Source organism: Fukomys damarensis, unplaced genomic scaffold (genome assembly GCF_012274545.1).
Source record: "Fukomys damarensis isolate Sample0158 unplaced genomic scaffold, DMR_v1.0_HiC HiC_scaffold_25, whole genome shotgun sequence".
Taxonomy (NCBI): domain Eukaryota; kingdom Metazoa; phylum Chordata; class Mammalia; order Rodentia; family Bathyergidae; genus Fukomys; species Fukomys damarensis.
Genome location: NW_022900937.1, coordinates 25,791,659 through 25,808,353, shown reverse-complemented (window position 1 = coordinate 25,808,353; position 16,695 = coordinate 25,791,659). Strand labels below are relative to the sequence as shown.

Genomic DNA, 16,695 nt, shown 5'->3' with positions numbered 1-16,695 from the left:
GCAGGCTCCTGACAAGGATAGGGTCTTTTTTTTTTTTTTTTTTTTTTACCATCTCTCTGATAAGCAGACTTAAATGTGAGTATTGGATTCATCTTATTTTACCTGGCTAGAAAGATGGGAATAATACTAAGGAAACATTATAGAAAGATGAATGCTGACAGTGGACACGTGGTGCTGCTGGAGCCTGGAAGGATGTAGCACTTGCTGAGAGCCCATGCTAGGACATAGCACTTAGAGAACCCATGCTGTGTCTCTGGCTGAAGTGTGGGAGCTGAAGCTGGCACACAAGAAGGGAATGGAAAGAAGAGTGAAATGTGGACGCTTATTTGAGGCAGGATTAAGGTGAACTGGTCTTTAGCATCAACTGTTAAATGAAGAGAGATATTTATTTATTTTTTATTTATTTATTTATTTTTTTCTACTGGGGATTGAATTCGGGTCCTTGGGCTTGCGAGGCAAATTGCAGAACCACTGAGTTAAATCCCCGGCCTGAGAAAGTATTGACATAAGGTTACCTAAATAATTTGAAATACTGAAAAATACAGAACTTGTAATCTCAGAATCCAGGAACAGCTTAATAACCTTCTGTGAATCTGTATAGATTACTGAGTAGTGTTTGTTACATGTTTTATATCTGAGCTTTATCAACTACCCTATTTCTCTATTTCTTGTCATAGCCAAGCTTTTAAATAACAGTTGCATTGTGATACAATTCACATACAACTCATTCTCTTAATGTATAAAACCCAGTTGTCTTCAGTATATGCAGAGTTGTACAACCATTACTACTACCTAACTTCAAAACATCTTCATCACCTTAAAAAGAAACACTATACCTATTAACATTTATCCTTCTTTCTCACCATGGACCCTGCCAGCACCATTCTCTGTAGATCTGTCTATTCTGGACATTTCATATACATAGAATAATACCAAAGATGACCTTTTGAGTGACTTCTTTTATGTAATGATAAATTGAATGCTTGAAGAGGTTGAGTTTAGAATAGTACTTGCTATAACACTTAAAGCTGGGTGTAGTGGTGCATGCCTATAATCCAAGTACTCTTCGAAGCTGAGGCAAGAGAATTGTAAGGTCAGTTCCAGCCTGGGCAACTTAATGACTTCATAAGACCTGTCTCAAAAATTAAAAAGGACTGGGGATGTGGCTTAGTATGAAGACTCTGGGTTCAATCCCTGGTACCACCAAAACAAACAAAAAAAGCCATGAGCAATTGAAACTTTTTAAAAGTTGAAAACATTGCTTTGCCCATAATAAGCATATTATTTTCCTTAGATAATCTTCAGAATTTTTTTTTAAAGCATCCTTGAACTGTCCTAACATTCATCATGAACCTTTTGGAGGCAAAGAGCAGTAAGAGTTGGGAACACATATTGAAGGAATGAATGTAATGCAACACAGAAATAGAATTGGCCACTTCTTGTAGGCATAAATGTTGCTAATAGTGTCTATTAAGGAAAAGTTAACCTCTCTCCCTTTTAGTGTAGGTGGTAAAATACTTGTCTTGATTTAGACATCTAGCAAACATTTACACAGTAGTTATTATGTGCTTGTAGAAATGTACTTCCTTTGACTTAAAAATGAGAAAATTTCCTTTCTCCCACTAGGTGTGACTGTGCCCCTCTGAGAAAGGGCTGGGGTCATGAGTAACCAAGGGTCCACTGCATACCTTTTTATCATGAAATGAGTCCCTGTGTAGCTTAACATTTTAAAATGTACAGATCAAATATGAAGCCCACTCATTAACAGATGACAAGACTTTGAGCAGTCACAGGAAAACCCAGACTTACTTTCTTTTTTTTGTTTGGTTTTTGAGACAGGGTCTCACTATGTAGTTGAGACTGACATGGAACTCACTATGTAGCCCAGGCTGGTCTTGAACTCACAACGATCCTCCTGCCTCAGCCTCCCTAGTGCTGGGATTATAGGTGTGCGCCACCACACCTGGCCCTAGACTTTCTAATTCTGTTAAATCAGCAAATGTCCCTTACAGATAAGATATGTGTAGGAGATTGAGGGAATTGAAGATGCTTGTGTTTCAGGAATAAAATAAATATAAAAATTTTTTAAATCTGAAGATTCTCAACCCAAATTTATTTTTTGGAATGCTTTTCCTTTAGCTTCTTTCCCTTCTATTTAATCTCCCCTTTGCAGTAGGTCCCAAGCTTTGGAAGAGGAATGTAGGAAAGGTACCCTGCTTGAATCCTCTAGTGTGGGAATATTGAGGAGTACTTTCTCCACTGTGCTGTTACACAGTTCCACTGTGGACTGTTACTGATCTCAGTAGCCTCCAGGAGCTTTTGGATTCCCTACCCCTACCCTACCCTACCCTACCCTACCCAGAGACATTTTGTTTATTCAACATGAAGAGACCTGTGGTGATCTAGGATGGAAGTTTCTCAGGCCAGAATGGTCTTGGGAAGTTTTGTGGGGAGAAGCACAGCCTTGGGGAGATAGACATGACAGAATCACAGGCAGGGAAAAGGTGGGCAGTGCCTGGCAGAGGACACAGCGGTTTGTCCTGGGCTAGGGCTTCACACATTTCATTCTCAATCACCACAGTTTTCATCTGAAAGGATTCCCTCAATTTGTGTCTTTAGGCATGCTATTTAATGTGTTTTGAAATTTAAATTAACATTAAGGAGGAGTGGAATTATTTTTTTGAGAAAGGGTGGAAAGATTGAAGAATTTTGACCTAAATAGTGATTTCCTAAAAGGAAGTTCCCAGAATTGTCTTTAGTTCCGAGAAGAGTCTTTAGGCTCTGTGGTCAGGATTTGAATGTCACTGCAGAATGGGGAAAACAACTTGAACTGTGCAACTCTGTGCAGCTGTTCATTAAGGAGAGGGAAGGTGGCACCCAGCTATGTGATGGTGTTGTGAGAATGTTTCCATGCAGGAACCCTGGGTGCTAGCAAAGGGCATTGATTCTTCTGCTCCTGTTCTCTGGAATGTGTTCTGCTAAGTTCTCAATTTTAGACATCAAAAAATTCTGAAAGCATTCTGTTAGAATTGTTTTTTGACTGTATTAGTGATGATATTAACATTTTAAAATTACCCATAATCCTGTGTCCCTTAACTGTTTTCACTGTAGTGTGTTCTAACCTTATATGCATACTTCCTTTGTAATGGCATTTTAAAATTTAAGATGGAACACAAAGTCCTAGAAGATTTTGTATAATTCCTTTCTTTTTTTTTTTAAGGTATGTGTTGGGTGGAGGAGCATTATGTATGGAACTTCTCACAAAACAGGTGACTGTTTTTCTTGTGGTTCACAATTTGCTGCCCCAGTATAGTGTTTTGATTGTGCATATAAAATGCTAAGTAGAAAAGTTCTTATATAGCATCTACTTTAAAAAAAACTTGTTTTTTAAATAATAAAAAAGCTACTTAAAGTAAACCCGTAAAATGACATTGTACTTGCTGCTGAATCCCTTGGTAGGGTAATTGAGTGTGTGGCTTAGAACATAGGATGGTTTTGTTTTTGTGAGATCCTGGCAGTGGTTCAGTTTTACTTTTCCCCTTATACTACAAACTTCTGAAATCTGACTTGCTTCTATTGAGTTTCTGCTTGCTGCTGTGTGAGGCTCTCCAGAGGACAGGATTGCTGCTGTGTTTAGAGATGGTTGCTTTTTTCTGCAGGGCTGGAGCAGCGCCTACTCCATAGAGTCAGTCATCATGCAGATCAACGCCACCTTAGTCAAAGGCAAAGCCAGAGTGCAGTTTGGAGCAAATAAGGTACTGTAAGAATGACACATCACTGTCAGACACATTTCATGTTCCTTATGAAGCTTCTGTCTTTGTTCTTTTTTAGACAGTTTGGTTCATTTTTATTTGGTTTGCTTTCTTTTTATAAAACTGAGTATAGAAAACATAAAAGTATAAAATCGAAATACTCATTGATAATCATTAATTCTTTTAGTTTTTATTATATTCACAAAGACAAACACCTCTATAGAATTTAAATTTATTATTGATGCGTATGCCCTAATAAATAAAAAATAATATGTACTTTGAGGTTTTCCCAAACTGGGGTCACACTGTAATAATTCTTAATATTCTGGACTCTACTCTAAATGTATATTTATTCTTTCAACCCTCTCGATACCCTAAACAATATGTACAATTATTGTCATCATTTTGTGAACAAGGAAACAATCACACACAGCTTAGATGACTTGTCTCAGTCACAAATGGCAGAGCAGGGTTTGGAACTAGATTGTCAGGTGTTAGTCTCTGCTCTTAACCACCAAGTTCTGAGGTTTATTCACATTAGTATCTGAGACACAGCTTTCCAGGTGGAATTGTAATTTTCAATAAGTGTTTTAATATGCAGTTGATATACTCAATTTCGTGTGTTTTTGAAAAGTATGTGATAGAAATCATTTTGTTCTAATGTTTTATTCTTAATTTGAATGTTTTCCCTGAAGTCCTTTGTAAATTTTGCATTAAATGTCTATTCAAACAGTATAAAATGTTTCTTGCCATATTGTACTTCAAATCATGAGTCTGCTGGTATCTTAACTTACATAGAAAAAGCAAACTATTGAAAAGGTTATTTTAAAAAATCTTTCATTTGGTACTCTTCACAGTTTCAGTAACTGTTTCTTTTCTTTTTTTTTTTTTTTTTTTTTTGGTACCGGGGATCAAACTCGGGTCCTTGCACTTGCAAGGCAGGCCACCGAACCGCTGAGCTAAATCCTGGAATAACTGTTTCTTTACAATGGAACAAAAATACCTTTTTTTTGTTACTACATGCTTGTAGTACATAGTGTTTATAGTCTTTGTGTGGAGTTGATACATGAACACAACACATTTTAATTCGTTTTTTCATCCCCTTTCACTCACCTCCCCCATCCCTTCATCCCTTTGCCATTTAAGATCTATCTCCCTATCTTTTATTTCACTCTTCATTTATAATTTGAGTTTCTCATATAAGATAAACCCTATGATATTTATTTCATTTAACATTAAAACCAGAAGTTAAGCAGTTCACTAATGTTCAATAATAACAATTAACTGTAGGATTTATTAACAGTATCTACACTGTATTTATGTTTTTATGGTTCTGGGGATGGGACTCAGACTTTCTGTCACTGAGCTACATCCTCACCCATTCCTTTTTATGTTTTATTTTGAGAAAGGGTCTACTTCAGTTGCCCAGACAGACCTCAAACTTAAAATCCTGCCTGAGCCTTCTCAATAGCTGGGATTATAGGTGTTTGCCATTGTGCCTGGCTATATTACAATTTTTATATTTTCAATGTGGCAGTAGGATGATTATGTAGTAGAATATGAAACATTTTTTTTTTTGAGACAGGGTCTCACCATATAGTTGAGACTGACCTGGAACTCCCTGTGTAGTACAGGCTGGTCTCGAACTCACAGTGATCCTCCTGCCTCAGCCTCCCAAGTGCTGGGATTATAGGCATGTGCCACCACACCCGGCTGAAACTTTTTTTAAATGACAAAATATATACTGAAATGCAGAATTTCTAAAGTTGGTAAAAGTACAAAAAACTAAAAATGTCATTTTAAATTTAGCTATAAATACATCAAAATATTATTAGCATGTTAGTCTTTTTACTGTTGTCTTCCTGGCATCTATTTATATATAGCATTTGATTTTAAATTTTAATAATTAAAAAAATTTCTGGTATGTTGTTTTTAAAAGAAAATATGAAAGGCTTAGGCCATAGATCACTTTGAGTAATTGAAAGGATATTTTACCAGTAATTCACTGTATAAATGTACTTCTGGGGACCACTAGATCTGTATTTGAAATAGAATTTAATAATATTTTCTTTTGAAAAAATGAAAGGACAGGAAAATTGTTATATATAGAGATACTCAGCCCCCCAAATCATCATCATCATCATCATCATCATCATCATCATCATCACCATCGTCATCACATTTGTATACACTTCCAAGTAAAATATTGCATATGACATTTGTAGGTACTGGCATGAAGTGAAACATAAATCATAGGTAAAATATGCCCTGTCTAGCACTAGCAGAAACATCACAGTTCATTAGCAAAATAAACCAGAAAATAGTGAGGTAAACAAATATTACAACGTGAAATGTACTGGTGATGAAACTGTAATAAAGTAGAATCACTGAAGCTTATAATTTTTTTTTATTGAGAAGTCTAGCTGTAAACATTCACATTTAGCATTGTCCCTCAAAACCCCACCAGTTTCATGAACAAAGATCATTTTTTGTGATTATACAATCATGAATAATTTCTTTGCCATGGCTCTTTTGTCTTGATGGGTTTCAGAATAAGATGTGAACTGTATTAAGTAGCTTTACTGATTTCTCCATTGTGGAGAGCTGCCAGTTCTAGAACCTCTTCATAGAGCAAATAATGATGTAGGCTTTTAGGAAGGGAAAACTCAAGGATAAAAATTGTCAGGTTACAAGTATTCTGGTTTCAGGCTGTACTGAATTTAAAAGAAAGACATGGTCTAAAGATGGAACAGCAGCAGTCGTAGAGCTCAAGAGGAGTTTGATGGACAGAGAGCATCTTCTCAACATTTGGTGGTGATCTTGTCCATTCAATCAGCTACACAGTGAAGACAGGGTCGTCACTGACTGAGTTTGTCCAGGACTGCACAGTAGAGTCAGTAGTTCAAAGCCAGCAAGCAGGAGATGCAGCAGCCTTGCCTTATGTATCACTTGTTCTTTAATTGCCTGATTTATAAATTCAGACATATGGTTCCATAGTGCTAATAGGCAACTTCCAAAAGTGGTGAAATACTAAAAATTTCTCATACTTCAGGCTGAATGATGTGCATTTAGCTGGCTCCATATTTCAAAAGAATATTCACAATACCAAAGAACCCACAGTCCTATTGGAAAGCTCTGCACATGGGAGAACTGATTCCAAAGACCAAGTACATCTGAGTGTCAGGACTCTGTCCATTTTGGAGAAGTAACTCCAGGAACTTTCCACATCCTCCAATACTGCTGAGTAAACAGGGCTCATTTTGGCCTAGCTTCACAGAGCTGGTTAATAAGTGGTATTAGTAAGTCCCAAGATTTTTGTATAGCCCATTGTGCAGTTGGATGATTGGGTAACTTTCCTCATTACAGGAAAGGTTACAATGTGCCCCATTAGACAGCAAAAGCTTCACACATTTTGTATGACCCTCTTGAGCAGCAGTGAACAAGGGAATAGCTTTGTCCAAGGCCTCACAATTGACATTTGCACCTGATGAAGTAAGTATGCTCAAGCCGTCTAAAAAGGCTGCCATACTGCACAGCCATAAATGGAGGTATAATTCCAAAGTCATCCTGGCATTCCTTGTTTTCTCTCCCTCTCTCTCTCTCTCTCTCTTTTTTTTTGTAAATTAATTTTATGATCTCAGTATTTTCCTGGAAAGAAACCCTGTGCAAGGAGTTCCATCTACACATAGAACGGGATCTACTGACATTTGCTCTGTGTCAAAACAACAGCCTTAACACATCTGCCCATTTTCAAAGGCTGAAACAATGGTGTGATTTCTTCTAAAGTGGTTGCCTTAGGATCTTTTCCAGCTCCTAAAACAGTCTGTGCTCTTCCAGTGTTCTTGACTTTCAGCAAGATGTAATGCACAGAAGCCCTCAAAGGTCTTGGTCTTAATGAAGTTTTCAGATGAATCTTTCAGAATTAATATCTGCAAACTTTCTATAGAACTGTGATAAGCTATTTTGTGAATTCCCATTATCAGCAACATCAATGCCTTGGCTCTTTTGAGCAGTTTCCTTAAGATTTTAAGATTGTTTTTCTTGGCAACAAGTCCCAGGGTAGAGCATGTGTCCAACTAAGCCTCTGTAAAATCCATTTTTTTTTTCACCAGTCAGCTTGCCAGGAGTCAGGTCCCAGAAGGCTGCCACATCTGAGCCTCTTCGCTGGGCCAAGGTGTTTGGAGACTAGAGTCAGGGTGGATAGCATCACAACCTCGATGTCTACTTACTTAGTTGGACAGTATTTTATGTCTCTTCCAGTTTTAGAATTTTATAATACCAGTATTTTTTGTTCTTTGTCATAGATCTCTTGGAATGAATTGGTGTCAATATAATTATTTTAAATCTTTGTATTTTCTATGATTTGTAGTTTTCTTGGCAAGTACATCCAGCCATTTTATACAGAATACTATTAGGCTGCTAAATATATTTGCATTGCTTAAAGGTAGATGAACGTGGAGTTAGGCAGTTTTGTTGCTGTTAGAATCTCATGGAATGTGCTTACATACACTAGGATGGCTGTCACCGGCGGTGGCTTTGGGATTGCCAGCCTGTGTGCTGTGGGTTGTTTTTGTGGCACATGACCATAGGTCTTAGAAGGTGAATTTGTTTAGTGAATAAGGAAATTTCCTCTCTCTTTTCTGCTTATTAAGAAATATCTATCAGTCAGGGAAGTGGAAACTTTGCATGATAAGGTTTCTTTTTCCTGGGTTCTAAACTCTGCAGCAAATAGTCTAAATGTTAACTTTAAAAACACTATAAAGAAAAGTGTTAAAGATGTGGAAAACACATGATATAGCAGAAGTTAAGACATATCAGCATGAGATCTAAAATTATGTCTTAGTGGAAGCTCAGTAAGAGATTATAAAATTGTATTTAAAAACTAGACAAATAGAAGGTAGGAACTATGGTAAGGTGATAGAAGCAAGTTACAACAGGTGTAAATAGACTAAAGAAACCACGTAGTTAGGCTAGCTTAATAAAACTGGCTGTTTTTAAGAAGTGTATTTAAAATGTAAGAATGCAAAATGATCAAAATGTGAGAATATATATATATATATATTTTTTTTTGGTACCGGGGATCAGACTTAGGTCCTTGCGCTTGCAAGGCAGGTGGTGGCACCTCTGAACTAAATCCCCAGCCCAAAAAGGTTTTTTTTTTTTTTTTTTTTTTTTTTTTAATAAAGGAGTGTAGGTGATAAGATATGTCAGCAGACACTGGCCAAAAACAGGTGATGCACCTTAATATCAAACAAAACACAAACTTGGAACAGAAAGTATTAGTGACAACTTATGAAAGTCTCAGTTAAACAGGAGGATACAGCAAGTTTTGCGCTTTATGTATCTATTAAAAAAGCTGCAAAATACAGAGAAAAAAATTATAAAACCACAGGGAGAAATGGAAAATCAACCAACAAAGCTAGAGATTTCAGCTTCATCCTGCTCATATTAATCAGAATATCAAAATGTATACTTGAATAACCATTTAACAGGCTCAAGATGATATCTGAGCAAATATAGAATCTATACCCGATACAGATGTTCATGCTTAAGATTGAGGTGTGCAGTTCAGACTTAGCACCCGTGGCTCAGACTTATGTCCTACTTCTTTTTGGTACAGTTCTGTACATCTTGTGGATAGAGCCTCAGTTTTTTTTGGTACAGTATACCTTGTTCAAATAGTACTGTAATTTTTGCTGATTGTACTGTACAGTACTGTAGTTTCATGTTGTTATACATTATGGTACTGCATAAGAGATATGCAAATAAAAGCAAAGTGAGTCGGACTTTCTTTTGATCATTTCTTTGTTTTGAATACTGTAATGTCCATACTATATACAATTCCTCACTAAAGTGACCAGTTCAGACCTCTACTCTAAAAAGCAGAAAAGAGACACATAATCTCTGATCCCAGTTAAATACAACTAACTATAGGTTAAGAACAGAGTCAGAAAACAAATACTCTGTTCTAGAATTTTTAGCCTCACAATGTTTACGTCAAACAGGGATTGGAGTTACAATGCAGAGTAACTGGACAATGGCCATAATATAATCAGCACCTCTCAGAAGCCAAAGAACACTCAGACCAGTGTTCACTGCCCTAAGAACCCTTATCACTAGAAAATCATAAAAGTGAATCAAGTCTCCATGTCATTGTTAGAAAAGAAATCATAGTCAAACTGAAGGAAAGCAGAGCGGAAAAATAATAAAGATGTAAGCAGAAACTGTGAGTTAGAAAATCAGAAAGATTTCAGTCCCACAGCAGGAAGGTAGTAGTACTGCCTTTAGTTAGATGAAATTTGGACATCTTACTGTGACAGCTGAGCATAGCGGGACCAACACTCTTATTCTGTCCTTGTGGTTAGAGAATGGGCACTGTGATTGGGAAGCTACTGTTTCATGATCATTTGGTATGTCAGTGACTATTTGTTCAGTCTGTTTCTGTCTTTAATTTTTGTCCTTTTTGTGAAAATTGTGAAAAACACTATAAGTTGAGGTGAGACTACTGAATGTTTTTAGTGTTTTAGTTTTTTAGATGCCTTATGGCAGTGCTGTACCACCTAGAAATGGAAGAGAAATAGAAAAAGGCTGTAATAAGCCTATGGAAATGGAAACCAAATGATGGTTTATGATCATATGGAAATGTGCTCAGCATCACTCAATAATAGAAATGCAAATTAAAAACCACCCTGAGAGTCTGTCCTCTACCTCTTGTCAGATATAACAAAAATTCTAAGTCTTCTGTCAGTGAGGCTGAGTGGAGGCCTCAGATGCTGGGAGCACCTGCAGGATGCTTGAGCAACATCTCTCAGTGACAGAGGCCAGAGGTGCTGTTGTCCTGCAGCTCAGCAGTTCTGTTACACATGTGTTGCCAGTGCTTTGCAAATGTATACAGACAGGGTTGCTCCTGTGTCAGTGGGCTGTACAGGATGCCCCTGTAAACCTAAGAAGGACACAAAAGAAAGCAGTAATAATGGGTAGCATGGGTAGAGTGAGCGAGATGAAGGTCTAGGTAGCTTGAGAACAGGTAAGAATGAGTTTGTATTTAGAATATTTTCATACAGTTTTTTATTTAATTTAAATATAGCAGTACTGGGGTCTGAACACTTGGCCTTTGTATTCAGCTAGATACCCTAGCCCTTTTTATTTTGCATTTTGAGACAGGGTCTTGCTAAGTTGCCCAAGTTGGGCCGGAACCTGGGGTCTTCCTGCCTCAGCCTTTCAGTGTGTTGGGATTAACAGGTGTTAATCATCCAGCTTCCTTCTGCCATGCAAATTTATTACTCAAACAATTTTGTGACATAATACAGTAGACAGTATATAACACGATGGGGAGCTCACAGAGGTAGTAGTTGAAGTTAAGGTGTAGGGCAGTTGTATTTTTAAGAACAAATTTCACCCTAGGCCTGGCTCCTTGAAGAAGACTGTTTTTTGTTGTTTAAAAGTTTTGTATTGTGTCATACAAACTGTCTTCATATACAAGTGCCTAAGGGAGCACTTCTCCTTTCTTCCCAAACATCGCAGTAGGGCCCATCTTTGCTAGTATATCAGAAAGTTAAAACAAATGTCCCCTTGAAGAAGACTATTTTTAACAAAAGTAGGCTCCTGGGTTGGGGATTTAGCTCAGCGGTTTGGTGGCCTGCCTTGCAAGCACAAGGACCAGAGTTCAATCCCCGGTACCAAAAAAACCAAACAAAAGTAGGCTCCTTTAGTAAATCATGACTTGGAGCCAATTGTGGACATTCTGTAGATTTCCAACTCAGAATCTCATTGATCTATATGTATAGTGCTTGAAGCTCAATGTTTTCTAACCTGAAAATATTCCACAGCTTGCTTTTTGGATACACGTTAAGGAGGAAGACTGTTTGAATTTCACTCATGTCCAAGGAGAATCCTTTAACTTGATCCATCCGTATGTAGGGGACTGCAAAACTATAAAGCTTTGTCTTTGTCAGGTGGTAGGAAGATTCAAGAGAAATAACTGAAATTTATAGATTTTTATTGGAGTACAATTTTGGTTTTGTTCTTTTGCAAAAAATGAAAAGTGAAGTTATTAAGTTAAAATTGTTTTAGAAGTGGAAGTACTGTTTTCCTGTGTACTTTGAAACACAACCACACATACATTTATAAGTTTATCATAATAATTTTCATCTAGTTAATTTTTATTTAAAATGTGTAATTCTCTTTCAGAATCAGTATAATCTAGCAAGAGCCCAACAGTCCTACAATTCCATTGTACAGATACATGAGAAAAATGGTACGTTTTATTCAATAAGTATTTATAAAGTTTTATATGTGTTATTTATACTGTTTTATTCTGTTTTTGCTTTAATATCTTATCAAGTTATCTTTGCCACAGTACAAACATGTAATTTGTGCTGTGTTCAAAATCTCTGGATGAATTATTAATAGTGAATTTTTTTTTTTTTAGTATTGGGAATTGAACTCAGGACCTTGTGCTTGTCAGGCAGGCATGGTAACACTGTGCTAAATCCCCAGCAACATTGCGATTTTTATAGATCTTTTGTTCTGCATACTTGCTTAGGGGCTGATCAGGTTCTGAGCAGATGGATAAATGAGTCACTGTGCCCACCTGAAAGGTGCCCTGGTAGGGTGGGAATGGGGTTACTGTGCACTGTCCTATGTCTAAAATTCTGTTAGAATTGAGTAAATGCAATAAGGGTCACAGCCAACCATGTGAGAAATGTCTTCAAATTACTTAGTGCTTCATGACCTTCACAATGAAGAGTATATCTTTTTAAAAACATTTTTCATTAGCTTTATTGGCCTTTAAATTCTGCTTATATTCCCAATGGACATGCTTTGGGGGTTTTGTCTTTACATCCTGAGGTATGAAACCTAGACCTGGAAGACCATTTTTAAGTGCCATTGGTGTCGCCCGCTAACTCTGTAGCCCTGAACAAATTTTCTTTTAGATTTAGTTTCCTGAATTGGCACAGTGTCAGGGTTCCCAAGCTGTGAAGGAAAGGAGGGGTGTACACAAAGCACTTTGTACCCAAGTGCTGATAGCAGAACACTCCTGTTGGGTGGGCGTGACCAGTGCCTTCTCCTCCAGTGTTCTGGGTTCCTGAAGGGATGTGTTTACAGCAAGTGCTGTTTCTTTTCCTAGAAATGTGTTAGTTTGCAACTTCAGGTTTATGTTTTGCACCCACTTTTATTTTAATGACAATCAACTTGTCACTTTTTTAGTGATTATTTCTGGAAGTAGTATTAACACCAAAATTTCATACAAGGAAGATGATGAAATTTGAAGAGACCTATGTATTGATAGTAATTTTTTCTGGTACACCATATTTGTGAAACTCAAAGGGGTCTATACACTACAGATAGTCCTCATTAAATGACCAAGTTCTAGTCTTGAGACTGGGTCGTTAAAATGGATTTGTTGCTAAATAACGAATTGTATATAGTTTGAACATTACCTAAGTCACAACAAAGAAGAGGTCAAAGGAAACTCCAACTTGATGACTTTGCTTTTATTTGCATAACTCTTACAATACTATAATTTATAATAACATAAAGCTGCAGTATTGTACTGTATAGTATAGTCAGCAACAATTATAGTACTGAACAAATAAGATGTACTGAACAATAAAAAGACATTGTATCAAAAAGGTATACAGAACTGTACAAAAAAGTATGGATGGTGTCCAAGTGGCAGGTTGTAAGTCTGAATAGTGTGCTTTAGTCATACATGTGGACACAGTTGTTAAATAGGTAGGTCGTTAAATGAGGAATGTCTGTACTACAGAACCATGTGTCTCAACACATTCTGGATATTCCAAATTTGGTATGTTCCGTTGACATTTCACTGCAAACAGCACTTAATCTGCCTTTACTATAGAGAGCAACTATCAAATTTTTCCCTCTCTTTCTATTTTTGGTGGTACTAGGGATTGAATCCAGGACCACTGCATTCCCAGCCTTTTTAAAATATATATTTGAGACAGGGTCTCGCTAAATTGTCCAGGCTGGGCTCAAATTTGTGATCCCTTGCTTCAGCCTCTCACATAGCTGGAATTATAGGTATATATCACCTTGCCCTGATCTTATTAAACATTACAACTTGTATGGAAAAATGCGTTCAGAAAATTCTGAGAGGGCAAGAGAGAGAGAAGGAAATGAGAGAATGTGTGTGTATGAAAGTTCAGCTATGATGAAAGTGCAATAGATTCAAAATCAGGAGGAATGGATTCTAATTTTTAAATTTTCAAAATTTTATGTCGTTTTAAATTTAAATTGACAGATAAAATTATGTGTGTTAGATTTAGAATCTAGCCTTATATTACCTCTTATATATAGCCTTATATTACCATTTTTTTAGTGAGAACACTTGGCCATCTCCTCTGAGTCCCTTTCTAGATTATAGTACAGCAGCACAGGCACTTATGGTACTGTAACATTGATTCTCCTGGGGCTTGTGCTGCCAGCTCGGGCCTTAGGCCTGGTCGCTTGGCCTCGGTGCCCTCCTTCCAGTTCATCAGTATTTTGCCTGGGGAATAGTTCTCAGTGAGGTTTACTTTCAGATAAGAAATTGATATGGAAATGTAGTATCAAGTCTGATGTGCTACACCATTATCTTTAGGGATTCCATTAATAGAGCTCATGTGAAAACCCAAGTACACTCTATTCACAGGAAATGCATATCCTTATATTGTGAATTTATCACAATGCTGTGTTAAGTGCAAGTTTAATTTCTACAGAAAATGTAAACACATTGCGGAGTAAACTATCTTAACTTTCTTTCTATTCTATTTCAGGCTGGTATACTCCTCCAAAAGAAGATGGCTAAATATGTTGACTCTGTGTAGCTGGATCAATGTTGCTTTAAAGAAAACCTTTCCAACATGCAGATGCCAGCTTTGAGTGCCGTGACAACCACATGGAGACCTTAACTCCTAGATCTTTAGTGGATAACCCGACACTGAGGCAGCCTCAGTTCTGGCCTTTCCGCCTGCTCATTGAGCAGCTTGGCCCTTACCGTATTCTTCCTGATCAATACACGCATTGCCACCCCTTGCCATCTCTTCCTTGAAAAGTGAAATCTTGAAGCAGGCGAGTCAGCATCAGGTCACTGAAGCTGCGATGTCACAGCTACTTCCCTGACATTGAGCGAATGGGTTACAAGGATTTGCTAAATACTGTTCCATTTAGAGCCAATAAAAGTTTAACCAATGTTCAATGTTGGTTTAGAAAATTTAGGTCTTCTAAATCCAACTTTCCCAGGTCTAAAACCATTTTATGGTATTGCCAAAATAATGTCCAGAAACCTGCTCATGAAGTTGTTAAAGTTGGTAATGGTTATGTGATGCCACGAATTGTCCTGAGCTCTTCTTTGTTAGCAGAGGCTCCCACTCCAGTGCTCTTTCCCTCAGGGTTGGGGGGGTGAGGCTTGCTGGGCTCACTGCTGCTTGTCCACTCAGTGTTTTTCATACAGAGGAGCCATGGGTAGAGCTGGAAAGTATTTAAAGTCATTTGACCTTTCCATTTATTAACGGGGTGTTGCAATTATTTGTGTAAGCTAATAAACTTATAAACTGACTGTCACAAAGACACACCATAAGCAGAAGTTACACAATTAAGCACAAAAAGATAATTAATTTGGAGACTTGACAAATTTTTGCTATACAGTAGTTATAACAATGGACTTTACATTAAAAGTTAATAGCTCTATGTATATTAATTCCTTTATAAAACCTGATCAAGTCAAGGTACTCTCCATCTTATTGCCTTACCTGAATCAGTCCTGTTTAGTAATTTTTTTATAAACCCAAGTTCGATTAAAAAAGTTCTAGCTGATAAGCACTTTTAAAAGGACTTCCAGAAGCACATTTTTCTGCACAAACCAGTTACAAATTTGAAAAGTTTTTCTTACGCATTTGCTTTAAGATTCAAGCACTTACCTTGGTACTCCTGAGACTGGCGCTTCTGCATTGCTGTGGGTATTTATTTTTGAGGTCTGGTTTTGGTGGAGAGGAGAGCAGGTAAAGGTTTTCTGGCATTCTGCTCCCTTGATTGCCAGTTGCTGAGTTCTTCAAAGCAATGAAGTTCTCTGAGCCTAAGGGTTAGCCCTAACCCTAACCCTTGACCTTGCTGTGGATGAGGGACAGCTAGCTCTGCAGCACAAGGGCTGCTCTTTTGGCATGCTTTGGTTTTTTTTTGTTTTTTTTTTTTTTTTTTGCAGATTTATTTGGCAATGTACAGTAAATTTTGTAAACTTGCATCAAGTTTATGAATAAAGAACCATTTAAAAATTGTTTTGTCACCTTTCCCACACCAGAGCTCTGTGCTTCAAGTCAGATGCTGCTGGCCTCTGGACTGGGTATGAAGGAGGGCAGCAGGTGCGGGAGGCTTCCCTGGGAGGTGTTCACACTGGGGTATGAGCGCTTCCTCCACCCCACCTTCATCTACACTCCTTGGGCTCCTCGGTGTACACTTAGATGCCTAGAACCACTTTACATATCCCTGGCCACTTTGTAGGACAGCCGAGGCCCAGCAGGCCCAGGATCCTCTACTGCTTAGATCTCCCCACCCCCGTTGCACTTGTGGCCTTAGCGTTGCATACCCGATGCCACCTTGGTGTTTTCTCCGTGATTCCGGGCCACCCTCACACTCTGAGGTTCCAGGGTCTTGTTTCCATAATTATGGAGCATTTTCATTCCCGTGAAAACAGTACATTGTCGAAGTGTAGGGCATTGTTTACATGTCTCTAGCGTTCACTGTGGCTCTTACAACGTTTTTACAACGCGGTCCTTAGTGCCGATGTCACTAGCGTAGAGGGCGACGACCCCCGCAGACCCCAGGGCCTCGTCAGGCCGGGCCGGGTGCCGAGGCGGCGCAGTGAGAGAGTAGCATCAGGAGTTCAGTCACCAAGCGCGGCGGAGCTCCTGAAGGAAGACACCCAACCCCGCCTCCGCCCAGG

General features: G+C 38.0%; 1 protein-coding gene and 1 pseudogene across 3 annotated transcripts in view; one reads left to right on the top strand and one right to left on the bottom strand.

The window, feature by feature from the left end:
- The window catches only part of Ube2q2 (ubiquitin conjugating enzyme E2 Q2), a 50,159-nt gene extending 35,209 nt beyond the window's left edge, over window positions 1-14,950 (top strand). For 2 of the 3 annotated variants that reach the window (XM_010625898.1, XM_019207800.2), the window contains exons 10-13: window positions 3,221-3,269; window positions 3,660-3,755; window positions 11,943-12,009; window positions 14,534-14,950. In XM_010625898.1, coding sequence (XP_010624200.1) covers window positions 3,221-3,269; window positions 3,660-3,755; window positions 11,943-12,009; window positions 14,534-14,565 — 244 coding nt within the window. In that variant the 3' untranslated portion in view covers window positions 14,566-14,950. Of the gene's footprint in view, window positions 1-3,220; window positions 3,270-3,659; window positions 3,756-11,942; window positions 12,011-14,533 lie in introns of those variants that run through there. The other variant, XM_010625906.1, reaches the window with a different exon arrangement.
- Window positions 6,286-7,941, bottom strand: LOC104863466 (annotated as a pseudogene).
- Window positions 14,951-16,695: the final 1,745 nt, after the last annotated feature.